Raw genomic sequence first — 10,824 nt, 5'->3', positions numbered from 1 at the left:
CCGCCGCCCGCCTTTCGGACGAGCGCGGCCGCGCGGCCGGGCGCGTCCAGGCGCTCCAAGTACAGCTTGACCGCTGCAGCCACATCGCCTGCGGCCGCATGGCGCGAGGTTGCAGGGTTGTTCATCGCAAGGTGATGGGTTCAGGGGCCCGTTGCCCGTTTGGGACTGTCTGCAGCTGCAGTAACTTGACTCCATTGTTGTGATGGGGTCCTGAAGCTCCACCCCACTTTGATGAACGATCTTGCCGGCTTGCAGCGTACTGTGGTTGTTCATCCACCAAACCACACAACAGATCACCCAGGGGTCGTGAAGGTTGCGCGCTCGGGGGTACTCGCGCCGCCCACGCCCCCCAAAACCCTGAACCATCGGCCGCCCGCACCTCCGGCCTCGTACGCCGCCGCCGCCTCCTGCCACCGCCCCTGCCCCTCCTTCGCCCGCGCGTACGCCAGCTGCAGCTTGGCCGACGCCACCTTGGCCATCAGCGGCGCCGCGGCCGCGAAGTTCTTGGAGGCGATGTGGATCGCGGCCGCCTTCTCGGCCATGCCACAGCGCTCGAACAGCTCGGCCGCCTCGGGCAGGTGCCCGGCAGCTTCCAGGATCTGGGCGCAGGACTTCCAGAGCGCCGGATCGTCCGCCTGGGCGCGAGATCAATCGAACCACAGGACAGTAAAGGTGAGAGGGAGCCTTTAGGCCACGGGGTGAGGAGGGCTGGCCTGAATGACAGCAGCAGGTCAATAAGGAATTTCAAGCAGTACTGGTTCCAAGTTGCAAGGTCTGCTGCAGACGAGCGGCATGCTCAGTGCTGTAAAGGTCCCTTGAGCGCCCAGGCAGCCACCTGCAGCGCCTCCTGCCTGCCGGCCGCGACGTCCCCCAGGTGCAGCATCGTACGCGCCAGGCCGCCGCGGCAGGCGCGCGCCAGCTCAGCCTGGTCCGGGGCCGAGGGCCCGCTCGCCGCCGCGTCCAGGGCCTGTTGCGGGGGGGGGGGGCGTGTGAGAGCACGCCCACCTTGACCGGTCAAATGCCGCGATCTCGCAGCTGCATCAACTCTGAGCATTGTCAGGCATACGACGCGTCGCTTCTCCATGCAAAAGGTAATGACGATAGCTCGGACGCTGCTTTTTGGATCCAAGCCGAGCACATTTGCAAATTGATCCCTCAACAGGTGGTCAGATCACTTTGAACCCACCTCCTGGTAGTGCTGCCGCGCCGCCGCGTGGTCCCCCACCATCTCCAGCGCCGCCGCGTGCTGCCGGCTGACCCCCGCCACCGCCCCCGGGTCCAGCCGCCGCGCGAGCGCGAGCGCCTGCGGCCAGTGCTTCAGGTCGCGCCGCATCTCGAGCGCCGCCAGGGGGCGGCGGCTGCGGAGGAAGGACTCCTGCGCCGCGTCGTGGTCGCGCTCCAGCAGCACCAAGGCGTGGCCGGCCAGCAGCGCGCGGTCCTCTATGCCCGCCAGCGGCTCCAAGCTCAGCACCATGCTGGCGTCTCCCACCTGAGCGTTTTCGCAGCGCGCCGCGCAGTACGGGCGTTTTGGGCGGTCACCAAAAAGCAGCAAGCCAGGGCGGCGGCGCGGCGGCTTTCATGGGAAGCTGTGGCAGGTTGGCTTATGAGTATTGGCTTGACAGCCAGGGTGCGTGCAAACGCGGCCTGCGGCTGAGTTTTGGGGGCTGTTGACGCTTTGCGCGCGGGCGCAGCGTGGCTGCTTCACCTGCCGGAACGCCGCGGTGGCCGTCGCCATGTCCAGCGCCTCGAGCGCCGCCACCCCCAGCTGCCGCCAGGCGTCGGGCGCACGCAGCGCCAGAGCGCAGCGCCACGCCTCCTCCAGCCGCTGCAACTTCAGGGCCTGGCTGAACCTGGGAAGCCAGCCGGCAGCCGTGCCGTGTGTGTTGTGAACTGCTATCAATACGCACTATTGCAGGGCCCGACAAAGGGGGTGTTGAGCTGCTGGTGCACCAGTAAGCCTCGCAAGCAAGCCTGCCGCACACCGCCACCCGCTTTGATGATAGCAGCGGCGAGCTTCGCCCCACCGCTCACCGCCTCGTCAGCACGCCCTTGGCCCCACTGCCGCTGCCGCCGCCAGCCCCGCCCGCCGCCATCGCACCCTGCAGCGCCCTGTGGCTCTCCACCACAATTGTGTCAAGCGCCCCGCCCCGCAGCCGGCACATCACCGCGCCGTTAGCCACCACCACCGGCGCGTGCGTCGCCGGCACCGGCGTGCGGCACAGCAGCGCGACGCCGGGCCCCGTCGTCGCCGCGGGCGGGACGTGGACGTACGCGTGCAGCGCGTTGCCATCGGAAACCACGAACACCCGTGCGTCCAAGGCGTCCCAGATCACCGCGTTCGCGACGCCCTCGAAGCCTGGCAGCTTGACCACGTGGTCGTTCACGGCGTTCAGGAGGAATAGGCTGTGGCGCTCGTCCTCAAACACGCAGCGCACGCCGTCGGGCTGCGGCCAGACGCGCAGGACGGCGCCCCCTGCGAATGGTGATTACCATACTGGTCTTTGATTGCAGTCGGTGCACACAGATGATGGCAATCTTGCGCCAATGCGCGTGTCAGCAACGCACAAGCCCATTGGACCCCTTCCCCCTGCCCTGACATGGACATGTCGTTGCAGATAGAGTGGGTGGTGGACATGGGCACGCACAAAGGGGCGTCCTTGAATATCTCTAGGGGCGCGCACCCCCATCCTTCCCTGGCTCCTTCCCCGGGCCCGCGACGGGCCAACACATTCCCACGGCCCACCTGGGTGCCTGTACTCGTTGACTGGCTCCAGCGCCGGCAGTAGGTAGTGAGTCAGCCCGCCCTGTGCGCTGCCTGCCACGACAAAGTGCTCCGTCACCCCGCCGCACAGGATAGCCTGCGTCAAAAAAACCGCCAGTCATTGGCTGGCACAGCTGGCAGAGGCACGTGTTACCGGCCGGTCACACGGCGGGGCTGCCACGGAGCCGAGCGTTTGGAACTGGCAGAGTCGAAACCCTGGTTGATGCGACAGTGTTGACAGGCCAAGCTCAACTTTGGACGACACACGACCCGAAAAACCCCGCCCACCTGCGGCGCCGACGAGGGCGGGAGCACCGCATCCTGCTCATCGCCGGCCCCGAGCCCGGCGGCGCCGGCGGCGCCCCGCTCCCGGGGCAGGGGCTCTATGGGGTGCACCACCAGGCGGCCGTCAACCAGCACCACGGCATGCGTGCTGCTGAGCCAGAGGGCGGCGACGGCGCCCAGGTAGTCGCGGCGCGCGGCGAGGGCGGAGGGCCGCTGAGGGCCGTGGGCGTAGTATAAGACCTGGCGGGCACAGAAGTTGCGGTATGAAGAGGGCTGGGCTGTCGAGGGAACGATTATTTCATGAGCTCCTGGCCAGCTGCAGCTTTTCCCAGGCGCGCGTGGGGGAAATTCAGACCATCAGCATCACATTCCATCGGGCGCTGCATCCACCCAGGTGTCCAGCCCCAAAGCGCCTAGTCCGCGCCCTGCTGCCCCGACTGCTCCTCCCAACCATCCAGCGCCCGCCCCACCCCCACCTGGTTGTTCATCCCAACTGCGATGTGCTCCGGCCCCACGGCGCAGAACGCCGGCTCGCACGCCACCTGCAGCCGCGACGGCGGCGCGCCGCGGCCGAGGGCCAGGTCCACCACGGTGATCTCGCTCAGTGAGGTCAGGTGCGCCAGGCGGCCGCCGTGGGCGCCAAACACGGTGGGCAGGGCCGCCAGGTATGAGATGAGCTGGCCGCCAGACGTGGAGACAGTGAGAACCTGGTACGATTTGGCGGTGGGGTCGCAGGGGCGTGCGACAAGGGGGTCGAGGGACGAGGGCAGGCGGCGGCTCAGGGGTGGCTGCTGACCTTCGAGCCGTTTGCCCTTCGCGAAGCAATGGCCAGGGGGTGTGACGCAGGCCGCGTGCTGCTCTTGATCTTTGCCCGGAGGGCCCCTGTGATGGCGGCAAATCGTACAGCGACGCGACGCGCCCGCATCGCCCACCCGCCCGTCCTTGCTCCAGCCGAGCGCGTCCACCAGCTGACCCTGCGGTACCTCCACCGCCTCTGAAGGCACCTCCTGCACCCTCGCGCCAACGTCCAGGATCTGCGACGGATCAGGGCGTGGGGTGTAGAAGCAGAGGGAGGCGTTTGGGTCGGTGCGTAGCAGGGGGTCGAGGTCTTCGGAGGTGGGGGCATGTGGCTGGGCAAGGCGGCCACGGCTAGGCTGCACCAGTGTCTCCGCGCGGGCGTGCGTGGGTGTATACGTATGTATGTGCGCGCATGTGTGTGTGAATGTGTGTGTGTGTGTGAGTGTGAGTGTGTGTGTGTGTGTGTGTGTGTGTGTGTGTGTGTGTGTGTGCACGCGCGCGCGCATGTGTGTGCGCGCACGTGCAAAAGCAGCCATGTAGGTGGTGCCACCAAGATTCTAGTCGCCCCATGGCCGGACGAGCCTCCCACCTTGACCGTGCTGCCGCCGCCGACCGCGACGCGCGACAGCGCGGGGCAGTGCGCCATGTCCGCCAGCAGCTCCAGGTGCTGCGCGCTGTGAACCTCGGTGCCCACCTCCTTGCTGAGGGGGGCGCGGCCAACCGTTCAGGGCGGGGCGGCGCAATTCAAGTCTGGGCAGGTCCCAAGCAAGTGGTTGCAACTGGCAGCGGACTGCGTCTGTGGGCCGGTGCGTCTGCCGTAAAGGACCTGTGACTAGGCCAGGTGCTGGCCGCAGTCACGTTTTGAACAGCTGCTTGCGGAAAGGCCAGGCACCACCGCCACCAGGCACGTGTGGACCGCGTCACGCTTGCACTTTGGAACCTCAACCACACTTGGGATCGCGCTTCCACGCACGCTTGCCGTCCCTCCGCCCGCCCTCATACCCGCCACCCCACCTGGCGGACGACACCACCACAATGCGGCCTGTCCTGAATCCCACCATCACGAAGCCGTCCCCAAACCACAGGTGGCGCTGCATCGCCCCATACTGCTCCTGAAAAGTCAGCTCAAGGGGCGCCGCCGCCACGCCGCCCGCGGCAGCGGGGCTGCGGCCCGCGGGGTGCAGAAGGTACAGCACGCGCTTGTTAGTGATGGTGGAGACGGCGCCGTCCTGCTTGTAGGTGGGATGGTGTCAGGGTGCACGCGTTGCAATGAATATGGAGAGCTCAGGGTTAACGATCAAGATTGGGTAGTGCGTTGGGGGAATGGCGCAAAGCATGGAACCAAGCCAGAGATGTCTGCATGTCCCTCAGACGCTTTAGCGTCAGGCATCCGAGTCCGTCGCGTTGCCATTGCTTGCACCCAGTGCCAGGGGAGGGGGGGTGTTCTCACGTCGCCGCCGGCGCCGGCGTCGTCCTTGCGCCGAGCAACCGCGACCTCCAGGGGGTCCCCCTTGACCTGCCACGTCCGCAGCGTCTCACCGCTGGCCCCGTCACTCAGGACGACCTGGCGGTCGCGCCGTTCGTGCGTGAAGAGCGAGGCGACGATCGAGGAAGATAACCATGCGCACTGGTGTGTTTTCTCAGCCAGACCTCAGAGCAGGCAAAAATGGCCGCGCATGTCAGCGGCAACACCCGGAAGTGTCTCCCAGACTGCAGGATAAAAACACTGGTCTGCTCCGCCCTGCTTGCGCCCACCGTTTTGTCCGCAGCCCCAGTCGCCAGCACCCCCTCGTCCCCCCACGCGCCGCACAGCACGCGCTTGGTGTGCTTCCCCACCACCGGCGTCCGCTGGCGCTCGCGCAGCAAGAAGAGCTGGAGGTTGCCCTTGGCCGTCCCCGCGGCCAGCGTTTGCGAGCCGCGGGCCCACGCGATTGCAGATATTTCTTGGGCCTGGTGTGTGCGTGTGCATATCCGCGCATGCGCGTGTGCGAGTGCATGTGCTTGTGCGTGTGCGTGTGCGTGTCTCTGTATATGTGTGTGTGTGACTGACAGCGAGAGCGACACCGCAAGAGCGCAAGAGCGCGAGAGCGCAAGAGAGTGTGAGAGCGAGAGAGCGAGAGAGAGCGAGAGGGAGCGCGGCCGTCTGTGCTGACTTTCCGGCCCCCGCCCGCAGCGAGCCGCTGCATTTATAAGCCGCAATATAAGTGCCCAGGCATTCAGGCCCAATCATGACCGTATCGTGACCTCCCACCCTGAACTCTGTGTCCAGCTTTTGGAGTTCCCGCGTCGCGGCAGCCCACACATACACCGAACTGCTTCCTGATGGCAGCGCCGCCAGCATGTCCCCGTTTGCATCCCACTGCGGCGAGGTGACATGCCAAACCCGCATTCTGTATAGGGCAAGAAAGCCGGTTTGCCTGGATGAAAGCGTGTATAACTGCCCGGCGCAGAGCCATCCTGCTGCAGCTGCTGGGTGCGGTCACCCTGTGCCCTCGTTACCCATCCCCAGCCCCACCTGCAGCTGCAGGCAGCAGCTCTGCTTGGGGTCCGCAACAGGCGCTTCTGGCGGCGGCAGATGAAGCTCCTCCAGCAGCTTCCCATTCCGGTCGTAAACGACGAATTGTCGCTGCGCGCATGCGGTGCGGCATCGCGCATGCAGCCTTGGAACGTGTCAGCAGCAGCCGCAAGTCCGCCTCGCAATGCAAGCGCTGGCGCAAGCAGCGGGGCGCGCCATGCTGGGCGTGGATCGTGTATGTAACCCGTATACTCAGGGATGTGCTATGGGCGTGCCTTATTGCCTGCGGCGGCGAGGAACGTTCCCCGAGGACTCCAGGCAAACGCGACGCGGCCGTCGCCCAGCTCGTTCGCGCCGCACGCAAACAGCTGCCTCTGTGGGTTGTCCGAATTGAGGTCGGGAAGGGAACGTGTTGAAGATGATGGGTTAAGATAATGCAATCCAAGTTTTGGTGGGTGCTGATGCTGGATCGGCCGTGGCTGGCCAGCCTCTCACCATTGTCAGCAGCTGCGCAAACGCTAACGCGCAACTGCGCCAGGCGACACTGCGCCGATGTGGTCGAAACGACCAGGGATGTGTCACTTAACGAGATGGTGGGCTTAGATTGTCAAAGCCATCATGACACGCGGGCTGGATACGCGCCGAGTCAACTCGAGTTTCGAACGATCTGGTGGGTTCATGCACAGTGCTGTGATACGAGACCTAGAAAGATGTGATATCAAACCACACCGTGCGGTCAATTGCATAACCCCATCACTACGGTACCGGTCCGTCCGCCCGCCACCCGCTGAGGGTGACGACACCTGCAGTGCTGGTGTGCCGCAACTGATAGCGGCGCACTGCGAGACACTTGTCTGTGCGGCGGGGACTTTGAGAGTTGAATGGAATGGTGCGGCAATCTGCCCGCGGTGGGGAGGCTGCAGGCCCGCATTTGAGAATTCTTGCTTGACAATCAACCACGCACATGCTCATACAACAGTCGCAGACAGTAATGCGGTGGCAAGGTGAGAGATAGATATGTCAAGATACATAGTATTTTGACAGACGGGCAGTGAAAAAGTATACCATGAAGGTCAACAGCGTGCACTACTGCAAAGGTGTGTGTGTGGGGGGGGGGGGTGTGGGAAATTGTGCGCATCAAGGACTATGACGCATGGACATAAGACACAGCAAACACATGCATGCTACGCCGCCATGGTGCCTGACCGCTGATAACAAAATGGCAGCATTCCTATAGCCCTAGACAAGCCACGATTAACAGTCAGTAGCTTCTCATACGGTCCACCCTAAAATGGCAGAGGATCACTTACATCAGCACTTCAGCCTCGCCATGTTGCTGGGCTTTGCCCGCCAGTGCCTGATTGCCAGGAGCGGTCGCCACCATGAGCAGCCCCGCCCCTGCTGCGCGGCACCCCCCTGCATATGGGTGCGCCGCCACGTGCATGCAGCACACTGCAGGCTGGCAGTCCTGCACCCCCAACACTGCAGCTGGTGCGCCTGCACGAGCACCATCCTGTCGGCGCCTGCTGGCAGCTGCAACTCAACGTTGCCTTGGCTGGCAGACCAGCTGCCTTTCGGTTGCATCCCCGAGCTCGCATTATTAGCTTAGTGAACTTTCAGGGCCTCACTACTGCCGCAACATAACAACCGGCTCAACTTTTCGCCTTTAGTTACCCCAAAAGGTGGGCGGTGTTGAGATACCCAACCTCGACACCACACCGGGAATAGGTGCCATGCAAGCTTGCGGCGATGCCCAACCGCCGCGCGCTCGCACAAGCACCCGACACGCACACGCACGAGGCCAGCCACAGCGATGCCCAACCGCCGCGGCGAGCCACGCGCGTGCAAATGCTACCATCGGGACGCAGCACGCATATGTAGGACACGTACTTAGCAGAGTGAACCGGGCCGGCACGGTCAGGTTGCGCCTCCCGTCGCGTAAAGTCTGGCCCCGGCCGACCGATGCAGCGTTGCGGGGCGCGGCCCCTGACGTGCTGCAGCTTGCTGCACTTGGGGCCACGCCGACGCGGCGCGTGGCGCGCAGTCGGCCAGAGCCTCTGTCCATCCAAAACCCAACTTGAGCGCGGTGTGGTTGCGCCCTCTCTGCCTCGCCAGCCCTTGCGCACCACAAAGAGCGTGGTGCCAAGCGGCGCCGTTCAACGGGTGTGGAAAGGGGGGAAAAGAGTGTGTTGAGAGCGCGGCCCTGCGGGGCATGCCCGCCGCGGCCGCCCCGCCAGCGCGCACACGCTGGTGTGGGCGCTTGCGACGGGGATCGGCCTTGGCGGCCCCGCGGGGCCGGCGGCCACGACGCCCCGTCTCCGATGAGAGGAGGGCGCCGCCAGCCGTGAGAGAGCCGTGAGGCGCAGCGCTCGTTTGCGCTGCTGCACGTGCACAAGATGGGAAAGAAAGTCCGGCCGTGGCAGCGGTTGAAGCGGCCACGGCTCGGACTCCGAGGATGACGCGAAAAACGACAAAACCGTTTGGTGGGCAGGGAAAACAATCTGCTCTAGTGAATAAACATGATACGAAAAAGGTCTTTGTATCTGCACCCCCACTAAGGTCTTTGGTTTGGGTCTTGAAACCGTGGGACCACACAACAACAGGTGGTGCGAGCCATACACATCACAGGCTCGACCGTGAAAGGGGGGCGCCATGGGGAGCCGGGAGCTCCTCCCGACCCCCCTGGCGCGCAAGTAGCTCGTTCTCCACCCCGGCCGCGGCTGGGGCCGTCCTGGCCCAGCCCGCGCCTTGAAAGCCTTGCACGAATCCTCATCATTGGCCAGACAGACACGGACACACTCTAAAAGGGGGGGCGCGCTGCGCCGAGCCGCCCCCGCCCCGCGCAGCGCATGCGGCAAGTTTTTGCAATGCGCACCACATCACGCGCCGCCGCCGCGGCCCCCGGGCCGCGCCTCGGCCGGGGGCCTGCAGAATAACCCAGGGAAATTCTCGCGTCCACACGCTCGGCGCCCGCCGCGCGCATGCGACGATCCTGGGACTAAAATGGGCGGCCGGCTCGGCCGCGCCACAAATGTGGAGGTGCACCCGAGCCACGCAGACCCCCAGGCCCCGTTGACGCGCAGCGTTAACTCCGTCAAAAGCCAGCCAGCGCCCCGCCAGGCGGCTGCGCCAGGCGGCGGCGCCCGCGCCGCGTGCCCGCGCGGCGGGGGAGGCCTGCCCCTGTTCAGTTTGGGGAGGCGTCGTCCCGCGCGCGCGCAGCGGCGCGGGCGCGCCAGGTGGCGCGGGCCTGCCCAGTCGGACTCACGGCCTGCACGCGGCAAGCAGGCCGCGTGGCAAGGGGCAAAATGCACATGCGCACACAGAGGCGCGGCCCTGTATCACACAACAGCTTCGTTGAGGCGGTGCAACCGGTGACCATCTAGGCGACACGTGGAGAGGCCTCGACAGCGCGGTGCTGCAAAAGGGGGTGTCTGGGACACGAACCACACACGAAACAAGGCTCGGACAAGAAGCGTGGCTGTGGGTTTGTATAACTAACACAAGCTGACAAGAGTAAGATCGATTCTGCTGCCGTCGGCGCCATCACGGGGGGCAAAAGCCCAGCGCGCCGCGGGTGAGCCAACATGTGGGGGGCGCGGGTACCCACGCCCCCGCCGCGCGGCCCCAAAGGCCGCGCTTGCAAGCGGGGCGCGGCACGCGTCACAACGGGACGCGATGTGCTTGGACTGATCGGCCTGGCAAAGGGGCCGTTGGCGCCGCGGTAAAGGGAGGTGGCGAGGGAATTGGCCTGAGCCGGGGCCCCCGGCGAGACGCACGCGCAGCAGAGGCCCCAGCTGCATGACCGATGCGCACGCGCGCGGGCGCAAGCGCCTCTCGATTTGGGTTGGCTCTGCAACCCTTTGTCTTCTGTGGAGCAGCAAAAGGGCCGGCGGCGTCATCTGGAGCGTCATGGGGCCCTCTCGCAAGTGTCGGTCCCCGAAAAACACTGCCGCCGTTGAGCTGCAGGGACGCGGGAGTGCGCCCTCAAAATTTTTCGCTTGGGCCGCCGGCCGCCTGCACCTGCATCATGTCGGCGAGGCTGCGCGGCACAGACTGCGCGCGCCGCATGCCCAGGCCATCGGCCGAGCCGAAGCCGCAGCGCGGCCGCTTGCTGCGCGGCGGGCCCATGCACTCGCCCTCGTCGCAGTCGCGGCCCAGCTCCGGCGGCGCGGTCGCCGCAGACCCGGTGGGGGCGGCGGCCGCGTCGCGCGCAAAGGGGCGCGGGAACGCGCCGCACGAAGCCACATCGGTGCACGCGCTGTCGGCGCTGCAGGTCGTGGCCGCAGACGCGCCGAGGGCGCCGCCGCCGCAGCCCCCGCGCTGCGCGCCGCCGCACGCTGTCGGTGCCGCCTTGTCGCACGCCGGGGCCGCCGCCGCAGAGTGCGGCGGCAGCATCAGGCCGGGGTGCATCGCGGGGTGCGCGGCGGGGCCGGCCGCGGCGGGCGCGCGGGCCGGCGGCGCGCGG

The 10,824-nt window shown here is 66.1% G+C and overlaps 2 protein-coding genes across 2 annotated transcripts in view; both read right to left on the bottom strand.

The window, feature by feature from the left end:
• The window catches only part of MNEG_2512 (WD repeat-containing protein 19), a gene marked incomplete at both ends in the record, with an annotated part of 10,973 nt that extends 4,116 nt beyond the window's left edge, over window positions 1-6,857 (bottom strand). The window contains 17 exons of the mRNA XM_014049007.1: window positions 21-88; window positions 380-635; window positions 836-967; window positions 1,187-1,489; window positions 1,706-1,850; window positions 2,032-2,473; window positions 2,744-2,858; window positions 3,050-3,286; window positions 3,523-3,753; window positions 3,979-4,080; window positions 4,434-4,545; window positions 4,859-5,073; window positions 5,295-5,408; window positions 5,600-5,794; window positions 6,096-6,203; window positions 6,360-6,470; window positions 6,855-6,857. Coding sequence (XP_013904461.1) covers window positions 21-88; window positions 380-635; window positions 836-967; window positions 1,187-1,489; window positions 1,706-1,850; window positions 2,032-2,473; window positions 2,744-2,858; window positions 3,050-3,286; window positions 3,523-3,753; window positions 3,979-4,080; window positions 4,434-4,545; window positions 4,859-5,073; window positions 5,295-5,408; window positions 5,600-5,794; window positions 6,096-6,203; window positions 6,360-6,470; window positions 6,855-6,857 — 2,889 coding nt within the window. The remainder of the gene's footprint in view (window positions 1-20; window positions 89-379; window positions 636-835; window positions 968-1,186; window positions 1,490-1,705; window positions 1,851-2,031; window positions 2,474-2,743; window positions 2,859-3,049; window positions 3,287-3,522; window positions 3,754-3,978; window positions 4,081-4,433; window positions 4,546-4,858; window positions 5,074-5,294; window positions 5,409-5,599; window positions 5,795-6,095; window positions 6,204-6,359; window positions 6,471-6,854) is intronic.
• A 3,486-nt stretch (window positions 6,858-10,343) lies between these two features.
• On the bottom strand, window positions 10,344-10,769 carry MNEG_2511 (hypothetical protein; the record flags this gene model as incomplete). Its single annotated transcript, XM_014049006.1, has 1 exon — window positions 10,344-10,769. One exon carries the CDS (start codon window positions 10,767-10,769, stop codon window positions 10,344-10,346), a length of 426 nt encoding a protein of 141 aa, XP_013904460.1.
• Window positions 10,770-10,824: the final 55 nt, after the last annotated feature.

This window comes from Monoraphidium neglectum, assembly GCF_000611645.1.
Source record: "Monoraphidium neglectum strain SAG 48.87 unplaced genomic scaffold scaffold00286, whole genome shotgun sequence".
NCBI lineage: Eukaryota > Viridiplantae > Chlorophyta > Chlorophyceae > Sphaeropleales > Selenastraceae > Monoraphidium > Monoraphidium neglectum.
The sequence above is the reverse complement of the archived record's forward strand: the minus strand, read 5'-3'. Positions and strand labels throughout refer to the sequence as shown.